The sequence below is a fragment of the Zootoca vivipara genome, chromosome 9 (assembly GCF_963506605.1).
Source record: "Zootoca vivipara chromosome 9, rZooViv1.1, whole genome shotgun sequence".
In the NCBI taxonomy this organism is placed as follows: Eukaryota; Metazoa; Chordata; class Lepidosauria; order Squamata; family Lacertidae; genus Zootoca; species Zootoca vivipara.
The window spans coordinates 67,694,223-67,712,550 of record NC_083284.1 but is presented as its reverse complement, the minus strand read 5'-3'; the positions used below and the strand labels follow the sequence as shown (position 1 = coordinate 67,712,550).

At 41.1% G+C, this 18,328-nt stretch overlaps 1 protein-coding gene across 4 annotated transcripts in view; it reads right to left on the bottom strand.

The window, feature by feature from the left end:
- The window catches only part of CCDC149 (coiled-coil domain containing 149), a 57,592-nt gene extending 39,955 nt beyond the window's left edge, over positions 1–17,637 (bottom strand). For 3 of the 4 annotated variants that reach the window (XM_060278959.1, XM_060278963.1, XM_060278961.1), the window contains exons 1-4: positions 17,480–17,637; positions 8,246–8,407; positions 7,606–7,644; positions 2,938–3,045 (exon numbers count right to left, since the gene is read on the bottom strand). In XM_060278959.1, coding sequence (XP_060134942.1) covers positions 2,938–3,045; positions 7,606–7,644; positions 8,246–8,407; positions 17,480–17,530 — 360 coding nt within the window. In that variant the 5' untranslated portion in view covers positions 17,531–17,637. Of the gene's footprint in view, positions 1–2,937; positions 3,046–7,605; positions 7,645–8,245; positions 8,408–17,244; positions 17,267–17,479 lie in introns of those variants that run through there. The other variant, XM_060278962.1, reaches the window with a different exon arrangement.
- Between the last annotated feature and the right edge of the window lie 691 nt (positions 17,638–18,328).

Sequence of the window (18,328 nt, the reverse complement as noted above, 5' to 3'; positions counted from 1 at the left end):
TTGCCACACATATTGCTCATAATACACACCCAAACTCCTGATGACTCCACTCAGTAGTGTCATGTAGATGTTAAGCAGCATGGGGGATAAAATGGAATCTTGTGGCACCCCACACTGAATGCTCCACATGGCTAAATAAGACTGCCCAAGCACTACCCTCTGAAAACAGTCATCCAAGTCGGAGAGGAAACAAAACGAGGCCTAAACCCTGATTGAAATGGATCTAGAAAATCAGTTTTCCAAGAAAGCTGGGATCTGCCCACAATCAAGTGCTCAAGAACTCAAGAAGGGTCATTAGCAATCTGCTGATAGTTATTTAGGTTTTCTTGATTCTGCAAGGGTTTCTTATGGTCTTACCACTGCCTCCTTTAGGCAGACAGGCACCTCATCTCCCTGCAAGGACACATTCATCACCTCCCTGGCCCAGCCAGCCATCCCTTCCTTACTAGTTTTATTCAGCCGTAAAGGGAAGGGAAAAGATCAAGAACACGTGGTGTCCCAGATCAAACCAACTGCCTTGTTCACATCAAACACAACAGGACTAGACAGTGATCTGGACCCTTCTTGCAATTCATCTGCTATAACAATGGGGCTGAGGTCCCAGCAGAAACAAGCAATTTTATCCTCAAACAACTCACAGAGATAAGCAACTGCATCACAATGAGCCTCCACCTTGTACCATCCTTCTTTATGCACGAGGGGCGGAAGTTTAAATCATCCTATTGCAGTTTGGTACAAACTGGTTTCTTGCTACACTGAATATGAGAAACTGTGCTTTGTTCAAACAACAAATCAGAATCAAACCATAGTGTTTCACTATGTGTGAACCAGGCTCTAATCTTCCATATATTGTTGGGAATATATATATATGGCAGCAAAGAATTTTAAACAGGAGGGTATTTTCAACTAAGCTCAGCAGCCACATTCTACCCTGCAGGTTGAGACACAAGGGGCTCTTTACATTTCTCCTTCTCAGCATCAAAAAAAATAATTTGAGCATGGTCTCCTCTTTACAGGTACTTTGTCCCATATGCCTTATATTTGCTTCCCTGGCATAGAAGCCTGCAGCTGAGAACTCTGCCAAAGCCTCTGCTCTGATCACATGGATGTGAAGGTGATGAGACAGTGGCTGATATATGTAATTAAAAGATAGTGCTTCAGGGAACATTGCCGGGGGGGGGGGGTTAGATGGGAAGCCTCTGCAGAAAGATTGGAAGCAATGTTCACCTCTTTCCCTACTTGAGCATTAAACTGTTGAACTTTATGTTGCCTATGCACTAGTGAAGCCTTTCCCCCAGCTATTCCAGGTTACAATTCCCATCAGCCCTGGTCAGTCCAGCCATGAAGGCAGCTGTTCTGCTTTAAAATCCTGCTTTTCCTTAGTCTTGCACTTTCTGGATTGCACTATTAAATCCTGGTTTTCAACGCTTTGCACATGGATAAAGCTACGATTATTAAATGCATTTGAGTTCATATATATTAGTTAACACAGACAAGCGGCATTTGTTTAATACCAAGTTCCAGAATTAGAGTAATGTTCCATATAAACTGCTAAATTCAGGAATGAATTTATAAAGTGGTGATTAGCAGGCAATGTTTTAAAATAAAAAAGTAATATATATGTATATATCTGAACCCTCCCATCTGTCTATTTAAGCAGCAAAATGTGAATGTATTCCTTATATAATGGACCTTTTAAAATGGTGTCTGCACTTACCGAAAATACTAATTTTCTAGAAAAAGAAAATACTAAATCACAACAGAAAGTGATCTGCCTCTCCTTCTTGTGATAATTTATTATGAAACACTAATTAAAACTATGAAAGCCAGCAATGATTAACTCAAAACAGCAGCATAAAGGGTATGTCAAGCTTCTAAATATTTGGCTTTAAAATCACAATATATAGAAAGTTATTTTGCAAATTGCAGTAGGGGATTAATGGAGCAGGTGGGGGAGTTTATACTTTACAGTTCTTAGATTAGCTTTAGATGGAGCCAGGATCCAATGCTCCTTACATTCAAGAGAGAAGGAAAACAACAAACCGGGGAGGGAGCCCAATTACCCTTTCTCAGGTATCATCAGAAATGTTTGTGACACTCAGAACAAACTGCATTTTAATATTTTCCTCATTTAATATTTGAAACAGAATCATATATACAAAAGTATTAGCTCTGCTGTTTGAATTCTCCAACTATAAAATGATATTCTGCAAAAGGAAATAGGAGCTTGAAGAGGGAGAATTCTACACAGTACTAGGGTAGAAAAACTGCCAATTAAGAACTTGGTTACAAATTGGATATGAGTTGTTAAAGAGAGTCAACAGAAAAAACTCTAGAAAAAAATGTAATGATTTTTTGAATGAAGTTTTAAGACTTCCTGAAACGTATGCACATACAAACCAAAATGTGAAGGGTCTACCTTAAAGAATCAAAGCTCAAGTACAGCAAACATTTTCCTTTTAACCTGGGCTTTTGGCCCTTAATTTGAAGAGTTTCAAGTATTTGTGACCTCTGTTAGTGGGGAAGGGTTGTCTTTATCTGTATAGTTGTGTTTTTAAGTTTATATTGGTTGTTTTTTTCCACACTAGTTGTATTGTTTTTGTAGGTTGCTTTGGGTCACTTTTGAGAGAAAAGTGGAATAATAATTATATAATATATTAAACCTCTTTTGTAATATAAGGAACTGCTATTTTTATTCTGGGATTTATGAGTTTTGAATACGGAGCAACTGCTACAAACACATACACAGCACAGCGCAAAAAGTTGCATAGATGTTATCAATTCTTTTTGGATACTTCCAATTTAAATAGCAATAGATCACAATCTGGAAAACTGCAGGCAAAACTGTCTTTGGTTGCGGTTATGCAAACTGAATGAGAGACTAGATTATTTCAAAAGCTATAACCTTTTTACTTTCAAATGCAACTTGTACAATACCTTGTTGTCCCCTTGGACTTCTCCCAGCCTCTGCTCAAGTTCTTTGATTTCATCTCCCAGATGCTTATTTCGATTCCGAGAATCACTCAGGAGTTGGGCAAGATTAGCCTAGGAAAATTGCAAAGTTTCATCAAACAAGGGTGAGTCAAAAGCTGGATTATGAAGATGTGGCTGAGAAAAATTATTAAGCTTTATGCAGTGCGACATTTGTATATAGTTTGACTGGTGGCGAGGGTAACCAAACACTTCATTAGGCCAAATAGCACCATTCCTATAACTAAAATTACTGCAAAAAAATAAAATAAATCAATCATGTGTGCACATAAACCTTGTACATAAACAAAGACAGATGGCAGCACAAATATCGTTTGATACCACAGGGAAAAAATCCTGCCACACTTTGTTTACTACAAGGGATTGAGACCAGTGGTTAAATATCACAAGGCCATAATTAAGATGAGGAAGTTTATGAAAAGAAATATTATTTACATCGTCACTCACTTACAAGTGCACCTTATCAACTGGTGCAATCCAATGGGAATTTATCCTGGGCAAAGCTCCATGAAGTAAATGGGAGCTGCACAAGAACATTAAACATGTTCTTGCACAGCTCTCGCTCACTGGGTTGGAGCCAAACGTGCCTTGTTACATGCAAAAGGCATCTTGTGCCTCCTAGAGCATTGTGCAAGAAAATAACAACTTGTGCAAACTCTTATATAAGTGGATATATGAGGACTACTATACAGCTTTTTGCTTCTCATGCAAATCTCAGCCACTTTCTCATTTTCAGAGTGAACCATCTGCACTGGTGAATTGCTAACCATGGTTAACCCCATATAGCAGTTTGCAAAACTGCTTCTAACCTCTATTGCTTTGGAGCTGGCAATGGTTACCAAAAATGGAACGTATATGCTAACCAGTGTTCATTCAAGAACTGAAAGGATGGAGTTGTATTTACTGCCATTTTCCTTTCAGTTGCAGTTATTTAGTCACCCTGTTATCATTTATAAACAATTGCTGGCAGTAAGTATGAAGAGCTGTTATTAACTTTGCAAGAAAGTCACAAAGCTGTTATTTAGAAAAGTTATCACATACACCTACTGTACTTACAAATACAAATACAGTGAGAGCTGGACCATAAAGAAGGCTGATCGCCGAAGAATTGATGCTTTTGAATTATGGTGCTGGAGGAGACTCTTGAGAGTCCCATGGACTGCAAGAAGATCAAACCTATCCATTCTGAAGGAAATCAGCCCTGAGTGCTCACTGGAAGGACAGATCGTGAAGTTGAGGCTCCAATACTTTGGCCACCTCATGAGAAGAGAAGAATCCTTGGAAAAGACCCTGATGTTGGGAAAGATGGAGGGCACTAGGAGAAGAGGACGACAGAGGACGAGATGGTTGGACAGTGTTCTCAAAGCTACGAACATGAGTTTGACCAAACTGCGGGAGGCAGTGCAAGACAGGAGTGCCTGGCGTGCTATGGTCCATGGGGTCACGAAGAGTCGGACACGACTAAACGACAAAACAACAACAACTTACAAATAATAGATGGTGGAATACCTATTTGTCTGTTGCTTTCCCTTAGAATGCCTATTATAACTTCCTGGAAACTGCTTTGATAAAGGAGCTACCTAATGTGACACAATTCCTGCTATGGTTCCAAACTGGTTTGTGCAGCCTTTATCTGCTATATGACTTTGGGGGAAAGCACCCACAGGAGTCAATGGGAACTTCAACCATGGCTTCAAGTTGGCTTGCTTCAAACAAACCATCGTTACTAACCAGTCAGTTAATTCAGATGAAACAAGCTGTACTAAAAAAAAAAAAACCTGAAAATAAAAATTTCAAACCCATCGCTTGCCAAGCCTTGTTCCACTTTGTGCACATCACATTAAACTATGAGATTTGCGCAGCACTGAAACAGCTCTCCACTGACACATCTGCAAAACCTTCATTTCCTTTACTTTTTATTTATTCTTATTTAAGTAACTTTTTATTGGGCTTTATAAGCAGGGATCATAGGAGTAATAAATGATAACCAGAGACAGTTGTGGGCAGGATTCCTGCATTGCAGGGGGTTGGGCTAGATGACCCTTGGGGTCCCTTCCCACTCTACAATTCTATGGGATTCCAAGAGATTCGCATATCCTTTGCACATCTCAAAAATAGCACAAGAAATTTGCAGTAGTATCTACAACTTATGGTTCATTATTAGCATTCAATGTACAAGTTCTTGGTTCATGGAGTTGTTTAAATAAAAACAGTAGCAGCGAGGAAACAGGATAGAAGAAAGTTAACAGGTAACATTTAATATCACATAGATAAAATGTCTAATCAAGAGCCCTTGTGGTTGTGTTTAGATTAAGTATAAGGGTAGTGGGTGCTTTAGGAAGAATGTTACTTAGGTATGAGTAATACAGTAGTCATTTTTCCTCTTACCAATGAAACAGTATAAAGTGTTAGTACAGTCGTACCTTGGAGATCAAACACCATGGCTCCTGAACAAATCGGCTCCCAAATGATTGAAACCTGGAAGTGAGTGTTCTGGTTTTCAAACGATTTTCGGAACCTGGTGCCAATCAGAAGCTGCGCTTTGGTTTCCGAACGTTTTGGAAGTCGAACGGACTTCCGGAATGGATTCCGTCCGACTTCCAAGGTACGACTGTATACTGATGAACATGGGAGGGGTTCCTACACAAACAAAAATGTCACCAGGACAAAAGCTGCCAAAAGCAAGAGGACCTATGGAGCCATCTGCAGCAGCTGCTCTTTGAAAGCCTCTTTACATAAGCAGAACCAGCCTCAATATCTGCCCCCCCCCCAAAGCAGGGCTACCATCACATAAAGCTTCAAATGTAAGGGTTTTCGGTCAGCACAATGAACAGAAGACTTTGGCGAGGGTGTAAACCAAAATAAACCAAAGTACATTTGCCATATGGCAATTTGATTCATTCTCTCGTTACCCAACCCAAGTGGAAAAAAGCCAGTAACCTAAGTAACATTCTCCCTAAAGCACCCACTACCCTAAAATTCGATTTCCATAACACAGCTTTTGAAATCCTGGTACAAGTTATTTTGCTTCAGACTACTGAAGGGTGGATAGTAACAAACTTAATGCACCCTTCAGTCCTCTGCAGATAAATCGCAGTTAGCACACATAAGTTGTTATCCCATCGCACAGACGTGTCCTGTAAACTAGGTTTTCGGATGAAGGGGGGAACAAGAGGGGCAAATGTGAGAGACAACAGTATGAAAGCCATTTAGACAGAAATGTTCAAACCATGCTCAAGTCTCTTAGAAGCTTAAATTATTTTCCAGTGTTTAAGCTCACATCTCAAGTTAGACAACTGGAATAAAGGAGAACAGGTAGAAAAATCTGATGAAACATCAAGTACACTTCAGAAGTGTGATTGATAGCAATTTTTATTGCAATTTCTACTTCAATGGTTTTGTATGATTGTGGCACCCAACTTAATACAGTAAAACCTGCTTTGCTTAGTAAGAGACCCTAGAGCTCAACACTAACCACAAAAATTGATGATATCTGCTAGCGTTACATTTTTGTTGTAGAAACAAACTTTCATGCATTAATTTTCAAGTGATGAAGGATACCTGTCACAGTCTTTCCACACAAATAAAATGCTTTTGGAGCTCTAGCAAGGATAATTCCAACAAAATGCACAATCAAGCCGATGTGTATTGGAGGGAAAGTAAGCTCACCATTGGATTTTATAATAAATATGATTCACCAAAGAAATACTAACACTTTGTTTAACGAAGTGCCCAAACAACATACTGTATTCCTAAAACTAGGGAGGCGCTGCATAGTAAGAAGAACCAGGCAAAGTTTTGTAAAACAAGTTTCCAGCTCCGAACACTTTCTAAGAATGTTTTAAGACTAGAATAAAAAAAGGAATGAAAGTGAGGATGGACCCAAGTTATTGTTCTGCATTCCCCACTTCCTGGAACAATGACGTGCTCCAGGGCCTCCTTTGATGGATCACCTAGGGCAGGGGTCAGCAACCTTTTTCAGCTGTGGGCCAGTCTACCATCCCTCAGTGGTGGTCCAGACTATTTGGGGGGGGGGGGAATGAACGAATTCCTATGCCCCACAAATTACCCAGAGATGCCTTTTAAATAAAAGGTCACATTCTACTCATGTAAAAACACCAGGCAGCCCCCACAAAAAACCCAGAGATACATTTTAAATAAAAGGACACATTCTACTCATGTAAAAACACACTGACTCCCGGACCGCCCACCGGCCAGATTGAGAAGGTGATTGGGCCGCATCTGGCCCCCGGGCCTTAGGTTGCCTACCCCTGACCTAGGGTGTTTGTAAGGACACCATAACTACCAGAGCAGTGAAGAGAGCACCCATCAAGTCAGATTGATCAAGCTGAATCAATCCTGGCCACTGACTGGATAGCGGGTGTCACAGGAATCTGTTTGAACTTTTATTGTTGATATGCAGGTTTACTTTGCTTTATATGGATTTTTACCAAACTGCCTTGAGGGTCCAATAGAATACAGGTTTGAAATATAAAGTGAGTAAATTAATTAGTGGAATCAAAATAACATAGTTTACCAATATTTTTTTTTAAAAAAAGACCAACAACATAGAGCAATAAGTTATATGTGCATGCAGGCAGAAATGAAACCTACCTGCTTTCTTTTTTCAGGAGGAAGAGATGGGTCCCCGTCCTACAAGAAGGGAGTTTACATGTCACTGGAAAAATAACAGGACTTTATAAAGTAATCTAGTTTGTTTGAAAAAGTAATGTCAGGAAGCACTGCAGTACTGCAATCAAAGCACTAAGAGGTTTAGATGAGGGGTCAGCAAACTTTTTCAGCAGGGGGTCAGTCTACTGTCCCTCAGACCTTGTGGGGGGCCGGACTATATTTTGAAAAAAAAATATGAACGAATTCCTATGCCCCACAAATAACCCAGAGATGCATTTTAAATAAAAGGCCATATTCTACTCATGTAAAAACACACTGACTCCCGGACCGCCTGCGAGCCGGATTTAGAAGGCGATTGGGCCGGCTCCGGCTCCCGGGCCTTAAGTTTGCCCACCCATAGTTTAGACTGTAACGTAGAAGCTGTTCCTATTAGTGCTTTAAATAATAGTGAATACATAATTAAGAATTAAATTAAAATAAACAAAAATAAACAAAAACAGCACCATAAACACAGAACTAAAAGGATTACAAGGAAATGATTCATAATGCACAATGCATTACAAGAAGCAAAAGATGTAATATAAGCAGATATTAACAGACAGTTATCAACCCAGCTACATACAATCAGTTCCCGGTATTTCTTTTTCAGTGATTGATGCTTCTCCCGTAGCTGATTAGCCATAAGCTTGTACTGGTCTCTCTCTTGTTGACAGGTGTCCAGCTCTTTGGAAAGAATTAGCAGTGCTTCCTTCTTACTTTCCAGCTTCCTTTTACACACCAAATACTGCAAGAAAATCAAGGCAAAAAGTTTGTACATGCTGCTTGAAAACCAAACCAAACCAAACCAAACCAGACAGGTGTTGTGCAAAAGTGCTACTTTAAAGGTGGGGGCATACACGTTTAAGCTGCTTTAAAGGAACTATGGGCTGTGTCAGTTTCTGGGTTAACATTACAACCTTTAGGATGTAATCCAGTGCCCACATTCTTGAAAATAGATTTATTTCTAAGTAAACATACTGAGGATTGTAGTTAGGCTGTGATCCTATGTGTACCTACTTCAGAGGAAGCCCCACTCAACATAATGGGAATTCCTTCTTCATAAACACACACATAATTGAAGTATCAAACCACAGAGTGTTTAATTCAGCTAGCAGAGATGCATTTTCTTTCACTACTCTAAAAGTAAAAAAAAGCTATCATATTCCCTCCATTTTGATGACAGCCTTTTATCCAACGAAGCCCAATATTTTTTCTACTAGCTACTCACAAACTCCATTACAGCCTTCCAAATGCAATATAATCTTACTCGCATGTGAGGTTTTTAGGCACATCCCTTTAAAAAAGACATTTATATGCACCTAAAATATGTAATGTGCTTTAGTGTTTCATATGTGTAAAAAGCTGCAGAATTTGTTCTGTTCACACTTGGTCTGCGATCAAAAGACCCCTTCTGCCCTTTTTTTGAAGACGGGGGGGTGTGTAGAGAAGGGCTTTCTTGAACCTTACAGCCCTTATTTTTACTGGTCAAGGTGCATTAATATACCTGCAGGTCATGAAGAAATAATAATGCATTGAGTGCTACCCAAAAGTAGCAAACACATCCTTTCAAGAGCCCTTTAAAGGGAAGGAGAAATCATTCTAGGGTAATGAACTTTGAAGAGGACACCTCCACCTTGGATTAATTTTATTACTGACAGCAGCAAAGTTGAATTTCTGCCATAAACCTTCTGGGTTATGATGCCTTGGCACTACCCTCAATAAAGCAACATTATTGTTCTTATACATATAGTGACACTTTAAGAGTGGCCAATTCCCTGATTAAAAAGGCATCTGGAATCTGTACCTTTTTATGCACCATTGAAATGACATTGGAACCTGGAATAATGATGAACTCTGGATAGGAAGCTGCTATATGCTAAAGCGGTTAAGAGCTACAAGAGCGGTTAAGCTACATGGCCCCAGTTCAAGCTTAGACGGTAGCCTTAGGCAAGTAAGTCACTGTTTTCTCAGCCTCAGCCTCCATCTTTAACATGGAGAAATGGAATTCTACACATAACAGATCCAGGAATTCTGTTTTGGTTTCCTTAGCCCTACACACAATTAGTCATTAAGTTTGGATTGGCAAACTCCAGTTGGCACTTACAGTGGTACCTTGGTTTGCAACCGCTTTGGATTACGACCATTTTGGATTACAACCACATCAAACCCGGAAATGTGTGTCCCTTTTTTGGATTACAACCCTTTGGGGGGCGGGTTTAAAACCAATTGGGGGGGAGGCCCCATTGGCAAAAGCGTGGTTTGGGTTACAACCTGTTTTGGTTTACAACCGGACCTCCGGAACGGATTATGGTTGTAATCCAAGGTTCTCCAAAACCAAATCAGAAACCCATTTCAAACAGTTTTTTTTATTTTGATTTGGAGGGCAAACACTAACTATGGTTAGGGCTAAATAGGAAACGGAAACACAAGCCTCATTTCACACTTGAAGTAACCAAACACAACAATGAAACTTGCAGATAGGCAGTTAATAAATATGGTTGTGGAGACCTTGTTACTACTTCCAAGAGTAATGGTTCGCTGTGTATGTGGCGATTGCTCCAACTTCTCTCCTAGCACAAGTGGGATCAAATAAACCCCAATCCCTGGCTTAGCGCTGAATCCAAACCAGGGATCCTGGTTTCTTTCAGTCAAACAAACCACAACTGGTATGCCAAGAACAATCCTTGGCTTCACTGTTCCCCTAGATTGAGTGGGAGAAACAACCACAAACCCTGGCTCAGATTTACATCTAAACTGAGGACTGTGGTTTGTTCAGCTCCAAGCAAATCACAACCAAGCATGAATCCCAGTTAAGTTCGAAACATTAAGACAGGTTTTATGCTTTGTTTCTCCCACTTGCACTAGGAGAGGAGTGTGGAAAAACTGCTTTGAGGGTTCTCTACAATCAAGCGGTATAAAAGTTGTATGAAACAAATAAAGTGGGAGCCAACTGCGGCTTGCCATGATGTGCAAATGGTGCTACTGTGGTATACTGCTTCTGAAATACAGTGTTTTTTACTTTTAGATGCAAATAACCATTTGCAGCCAGATGGGCGGGGTGTAAATAAATTATTATTAATTATTATTATTATATTTCTTTTTTTAAAAAAGAGCCACCATTTACTGTAGATGGTTATAGCTTCTGCTATTTGTTTTCAGGTTGTTGTTTTTTAAAGTGAATCTTCTGAACACATTTTCATGTATGTTTTGCCAAAATGAACCATTTAATGCTTTCGAGAAAATAGTCGTTTGATTCAAATTTCATCTGCTTTTCTCTTGTTCTAAATACCTTCAAAATAATATTTTTCATGACTGTCTATTGACTTTTATCTACCACTAATTTACCATTGTAAGTGGACTATAATCGCTACAAGATCATATTAAGTAAAGACTGATATAATACATTACTGCTTGAACTGCCTTACTACCTGCTAACTGCTTTAAACCAAACAGAATGAGAAAGACAACATTACAGAGGTGAAACAGCTCTCCTCTCCATCAAATGATCCGTATTTGTCCATAGCTATTTTTAGTGCCAAATCTGCTTTGATCTCATTAACTCCTGAACATAAATGACCTCATAATCTGATAATGCCAGGACATTTGTCAAGTTATTGGAGAGGGAAAATCTAAGAAGTGAAAGACACACCATTATAAACCTCGGAAATTCAGATTACAGTGTCACTTATCAGCTTTGGCCCATCTTCATTTAGAGCAGTGGTCTTCAACCACTCTAGACCCAAGGTGCACCATATCTTCCTTGCCAGGCACACAGGACTCACTTTTACATTTTCACTTTTGATTTATACTTAATAGTACTAGCGTCTCACCACCTATTACACAGAGGTAGTGGCATTCAATTTTTCTAAATGCAAGTAAACCAATATTTCATGTACTGTTGGGCAAACTTATGAACCCTTTTAATACATATAGTTTCTCTTTTATTTCTGGGGTTCTTCTCTTCCTTGAAACCTGTGGTTGATATTGCACAAGAGGGCAAGTCACCATCGCTATTTATGCTTGCGTTTTGTTACCAAAAAGGCCTATCAATTTTACCAGCTCCTGTCTCTGCCACCTGCTTCCGTCTTTTTCTCTCCCTACCTTCTGGTCCTGCATCACCTGTCTTGCCTTTGCTCTTCTCTCTTTTTACCTCCCACATTCTCTTTGCTACTCCTTGCACCTCACAGTTCCTCCTCTGTTATCACTTTTTCCCATCTCACCATCTTTCACAATCCTTTCTCTCTCTCTGCTCATGCCATCTTCTCAATTCTCTTTACCTTCTAAAACTTTTCTATACTTTCTTCCCACTACTTCATTTCACCTGCTCATTATTGCCTGCCTCCTTCACACTTTCCTTTGCTCACTTTCTTCCACCTTACCTTCTCTGCCACCTTCGATTCACTTCTCTGTGACTCTTGTTCACTTCTAACATCAGCAGGTCTGAAATCAAAGTTAGCAGCACTTATCACCCTCCGAACCTAGTATACTGTAGGTGGCAGTTGTTCTTTTTTGCCCCTTGGCAGTATAATGCTTTGAAAAAAATCCCGATTCTTCCACATTCAAGCACCATACGGTTTTAGTTCCAAATCAAGTTTTTTTTCTTTGTTTGCAAAATTTCATTCCAAATCAACACTGAAATATTAAAGTGGCATATTTATTTAAGAGTAAGTCCCATTAAAATAAAGGATTTGCATATTAATTTAATTAAGATTAACTAATGATATCCTCTCCCTTTCATACAGATTCCTCCTTTTTTCTGTCACCTGTGGACTCTTTTCTCTCTCACACACACACACACAGTCACCTGTCTCTGCCTTCTCCTTGTATCAGCTTGTCTGAAATCAAATGTACAGAAAAGCTGAAGTTTCAGGACCCTCAGAACCTAACAAAGGCAGCAGTTGTTTGCTGTTTTGTTTTACTTATTTTCTTTTTTTAATTATGTATTTTATTCTGTGAACCACCCTGATATTTTCTGATGCGGGGCAGTCGATAGATAGATAGATGATTGATAGATACTGTAGATAGATAGATAGATAGATAGAAGGATGTGGAATACAGTGCCACTCCTGGCTACAAATGTTGTATCTATTTCCTGCTTTGTACTGTGAGTTTGTTACTATTTTATTCTCATATGCAAAATGTCTGGGTAATAATAATCCTAAACAGCCAAAAAAAATGCAGCGCTTTCAAAGTTTTAATATCAGAATAGCTAAGGACTGATTCACACATGGACGTACACCACATGTTCATTTAACACTTGGTGACTTGCGGTTGAATGTGCAAGCTAAGAAGTGCTGAATGTTTGTTGGCATGAGGTAATAGGTAGATAAATGGGGAATTTTTTTTTGAAGATCAAGGTGTGGGTATGTGGGTGTAAACCAGCTTGTGTGCATTGATGTCCTCCAGCACCAATTCATTCCCTTTAGGGCAGCCCTTTAAACCGCAAGGGAGCATTACAGATATGGTACTGTATTTGTGTTATCACAGAACAAGAGCTGAGCGTTAGCCATCTGTAAAGCAACCCTTTCCTCACTTGTACCCAATATAAGGTTTGCATCACACTTCAAAAAACAAAACAAAAACCCCACGCTCCTTTTAAAATGTAACATTTGAATGTGAGATGCAAATGTTTTCATACACGTCTCGCATGTGAATATTCGTCAGACAGACAGTGGCCATTTAGTGGCAAACCCAGGATTTTATGCAACATAGTGTGTGAAATAGTCCTCAGAAGATGCCTGTGATAAACATCTACTGCATAAGCAGAGGGGGACTGTAGCGTTTACTATATTGAATCATTTGAACCATTGCTTCTAACCCTGCAGACAGGTGAGTGCATATGAAACCTTGTGTGGCGCTTTCTTAAGAAGCAGCTGCAGATCTAAGCTTTAAACAAGAACCATTTCCTCAAAGAGCCCATAAAATCCAATCATCCAGTGCAAAACAAGTTTCAGAGCTGGTTTCCAGGAAGTTTTGCTTTATCACAGTGACATCAAGTGCCAGGTCTTTGGACCAGCAGTACAAATAGACAGGAACACAGGTAATGGGAAGAAACTGGCAGCATGATCTTATGCACATTTATTCAGGAATAAATCCCAATTAGCACAACTGAGTTCATTCCCATGTAACCCTGTGCACACTTACTTGGGTGTTATGTCCCATTAAACACAGCAAGACTTACTTCTGAATAAACATTGGTAAGTTTTAAGTCTTTATTTTATGGATGATAACCCTTAAAGTTTCCAACAGGCAAAGAAACCCAATAAAAATGTGCAGTTCCAGTTTTCCATCTCATTTCCTATCCTCAGTTTTGTTTTGTGTTTTTTGTTTGCTATGTTTTCAAATAATTACACTTGACTAATTTTCTGCTTAATAATATGAAACTGTTTTCTCTTTTTCTTAAAAACTAATGGTAGGTTACCAAACAGGATCATATGGTAGCTTTAGATGTATATAATAATGTACATAATTTAGCACCACAAGTGAGGATGAGCACAATATTGTGGATTTGCGAGGGTTGGGGAAAGACCCTTTCTTCTCTCTTTCCATCACCTGCTGCCAATAACTTATCTCTATTTATTTTCCAGCCCTCACAACCAAAAGTACATCTTGAACAGGTTATTAGTTCTACATTTTGCATAGGTTCAAGATTAGGGGCCTTTAAAGTAAAAGAGCATCTTACACAAATAGGCCAAGATTGCAAGGCCTATTTGAAAAGACACATCCAAATTCATTGTGTATTGTTGCTTTTCTTACAAATATGTAAGAATGTTTAAATATTTAGCTTCCAACCAGCAGTTACCCTATCCTCATGGTCAACACATGAAGGCTTTCCTACTTCATCCTCTGGTATGTAGAGACCAGAGCACATTGAACTGTCACACCAGAGTGAGAAGGTAAAAGGTACAGGACCCCTGGACGGTTGAGTCCAGTCAAAGGGTGCGGCACTCATTTCGCTTTTCAGGTCGAGGGAGCCAGCCTTTGTCCACAGACAGCATTCCCAGTCACGTAGGCAGCATGACTAAACCACTACTGGTGCACAGAGGACCATGACGAGTGCCAAAGCACACGAAAATGACATTTACCTTCCTGCCGCAGCTGTATCTTTTTATCTACTTGCACTGGTATGCTTTCGAACTGCTAGGTTGGCAGAACCTGGAATAGAGCAACGGGAGCTCACCCTGTCACACAGATTCAAACTGCCAACCTTCTGATTGGCACACCCAAGAAGCTCAGTGGTTTAGACCATAGCACATCCCTGGTTGGCACAAAGCTTCACAAAACATGGAAGGGGAGGGAGTCTCTTGTAGGTGGTCTTCATCTTGGTCTCATAAGGTCACCATCCTTCTCACCACAAAACATTTAATACCACTACCATTTTTTTGCCATATCATTAGTTGTTGTTGTTGTTTTATTCCTGCATTGCAGGGGGCTGGGCTAAAAGACCCTTGGGATTCCTTCCAATTCTATGATTCTAAGAATTAGAATGCTGGTACTCCATATGTGACCATAATCATTCATAATTGCCAATAACTGCCTGTGCCAACATTTCCCGTCATTTCTTAGATTTTCTCAGAGCAGAAGCAACATGGCATGAGGAAGGGCAGGGAGTAAGACTGGGGTTGAAAGAAAGCACAGCTGCCTGGCATTTCTTTAGGACCCCAAACCTGGCCCAAATTACAGTAATATGAATATCATGGAAGTTAAAAGAACCATGGAAAGGCAATACAGTACCCACTTTATAGAAGCATTGCTGACCCAACAGCTGCTTAGAGAGCTTACTTACACTCTGATTGACACCCTTTCTTATAATCTTATATTGTGTTACTCAGCTGTGGGTTTAAGATGCTGGTACAATAATATAGGAATCAAAGTGTTCTATGACTACAGAAGGAAGATGTTATTGAGAACATCAGCAGAGAATTGAAACCTACAGAAGCAGCCATTTTGAGATACTGTGGCAAACATTAGACCAGGCATCCCCAAACTTCGGCCCTCCAGATGTTTTGGACTACAATTCCCATCTTCCCCGACCACTGGTCCTGTTAGCTAGGGATCATGGGAGTTGTAGGCCAAAACATCTGGAGAGCCGCAGTTTAGGGATGCCTGCATTAGACAGTGTTTACCAAAGTTGACTAGTTCCAACAACACTTCAATCACCTCTGATATTTTTATGAAGTTTACAGTGGGATTGCAAATTTCTTTTTTTCTCCTCTTGTACATTGAAAAGCCACAGGGTAGTCAAAATTTAGCAGGTGAATGTGTCATTTCTCCTTCCCTCTAACAAGGAAATGATAGGCTCATATTCAACCAGCAAAGATTCTGTTAAAAACACACAGAATCCTAGCCAGAAGAAAAATAGTAAGTTGACAACTGAATGAATTAATAGGCACAAGTTAAAATTGGAAAATAGAAAAGAGTGGGGCGGGGAGCAGCAACAGAACCACAGAGGGTGGAGGAGAATTTAACCCATTAGTCTCACCTATTGTGGTTTCTATGAAAATTATTCCCCTGAAGCTGCAACTTACATCAGGAGGAAAGCCTTCACAGGGCAAATATGCTATGCAGCTATAGCATAAGCTGCCTACTTAGCAGTACATTTTTTTAAAAAAAACCCAACAGCAACAGCACATTAGTAGTTGCAATCATGCAATGGACATTAAATCTAGTTTGGCCCAGAGTGGCCAGGTCTTTTGAGGGCGAGAATCAAGGCGGCGAAGACTGATGGGGGATGGACAGATCCCATTAGCATGCAGTAATAATAATAATAATAATTTATTTATTTATTCCCTGCCGAGTAGGGGACATTGCCTGACAACTTACCGGTAACAGGCGGAGAATGACAGCAAAATCCCTTGGCATCCGTCTGGATCGTGGTGGATGTCCACCCCCAACCTACATATATTTACTTGGATATGTTGATGAATCTAAGAGCATATTCACAGACTTCATTTAGACTTTTAACCGAACACCTGTGTGTGCATGCACACGAAAGCTCATACCAAAATAAAAACTTAGTTGGTCTTTAAGGTGCTACTGAAGGAATTTTTTTTTTTTGATTCACCAAAAAAGTTTGTGTTGAGTGAATAGCGCTGCAGAAACCTCTGATCACACCCCAAGACCTGGCAACTCAGTTTTGGGAATACCTGACTCACAAGGTCTCTCTACTAAGTTAAAAAAAAAATTTAAAATGGGGAGATGGGAATAGCAAAAGTTTGCTGCTTTCAGCTTAACAGGAATAAGTGACATACAGGTAACATCCGTCATACCCCTCCAAGCAACAAGTGCGTGTGCGCACAGACACAGCCCACTTTGGAGGGCCAACGATCCCTGCGGTGACACGCAACCACCCAGCTTTTAGCATTGGCCACACCTGGAAAAAACCGAGGCAAGTTTTGAGCTTAGCGCAGCTGCTTTGGCGGGCCAGGGAGGCCGTTTGCCCCAGACGCCGCCGCCACCACCACCCCGGAAAAAAACCCACCACACTGCAACCCTTATGCACGCTTAACTGGGGAGGGGGTTTGAATTCACAAGTGACATGCTGCACAGTAAACACGCATTGGGGGAAGCGGGGCTGCAAACCTTAATTGCACTAAAGAGAGGAAAGGAAGCAAGCCTCTCCGGATCGCATATATGCACAGAAGGCTGCCGGAAACGCCAGGAAGGAGAGGGATGGGAGACCCTCGCAGGAAAGCCCCACTGCACCAGCAACGCGGGTTTTTGCAGGCCTTCTTCTGTTTGGGGGGGGGGGTAATGGCGGGAAAAGGGCAGCTCCGCCTTCCAGTCCGCGGAAGGCCTCGTTCCTTCTCCCTCTCACCTCGCTCACTAGTCCCTGCCAGTCGCTCTCGGTGCGGTTGTTGGAGTTCATGGCGGCGGCTGGGCGGCTCCAGCAGCTGCCGGCGAGCAGCCGGGTCTCCTCAGCGCCGCCGCCGCCGCCTCTGCTCCTCCTCCTCCGGCTGCTTTTGCGCGACGTGGGCTTCGGGGAACACAGGCCGGCGGCCGAGCCACGCGTAGAGGCGGGGCCCGCGCTGAGGCGGCCTCGCCCGTCGCCTGCACCTGCTGTTTTTCCAGGGCTCCGACGCCTCTCTTTTGCGCTTTAGAAAAAAAGGAAGGAAGAAAAGGAACCTCTGAGCCGCGTGTGGGAAACTAAGGCGTGCTTGCCTGTTGGGCAGGTCGGCCTGAGGCATTTTGGTGGTGCCTGAGGTGAACCCCGAGGCCTTTTTGGCGCCTGAGGCGAACCACAAAATGCCGCCTCCTCTCTCTGAGGGAAGAAAGGCTGAGTGAAGATGGACGTCAGGAGGAACAAGGGCGGTGGACCAGATGACCCTCGGGTTCCATTTTCAGCTTTAGGATTCTGTGATCTACATCAGGATCTGCCGCCCAAGGCGGTTGCCTCACCTTGCCTGGCAGGTGGGCCGGCCCTGCTGTTGGTCGTTAACACGTTTGAAATGCTCGCCCCTCACGTTCACTTCTTCTGTAGCCTGAGACAAAGCGACTGTAGATGTTAGCAACAAAATCAGGGGGAAATGCTGAACTATTATTATTATTATCATTATTTGTTATATTTGTTGTACCGTCCTTCATCTGAAGATCACAGGATGGTTCACAGCGTAAAAGCACAAAACCCAAAACTGTAGCAAACAGACAGAAGGACAACACACCCTGC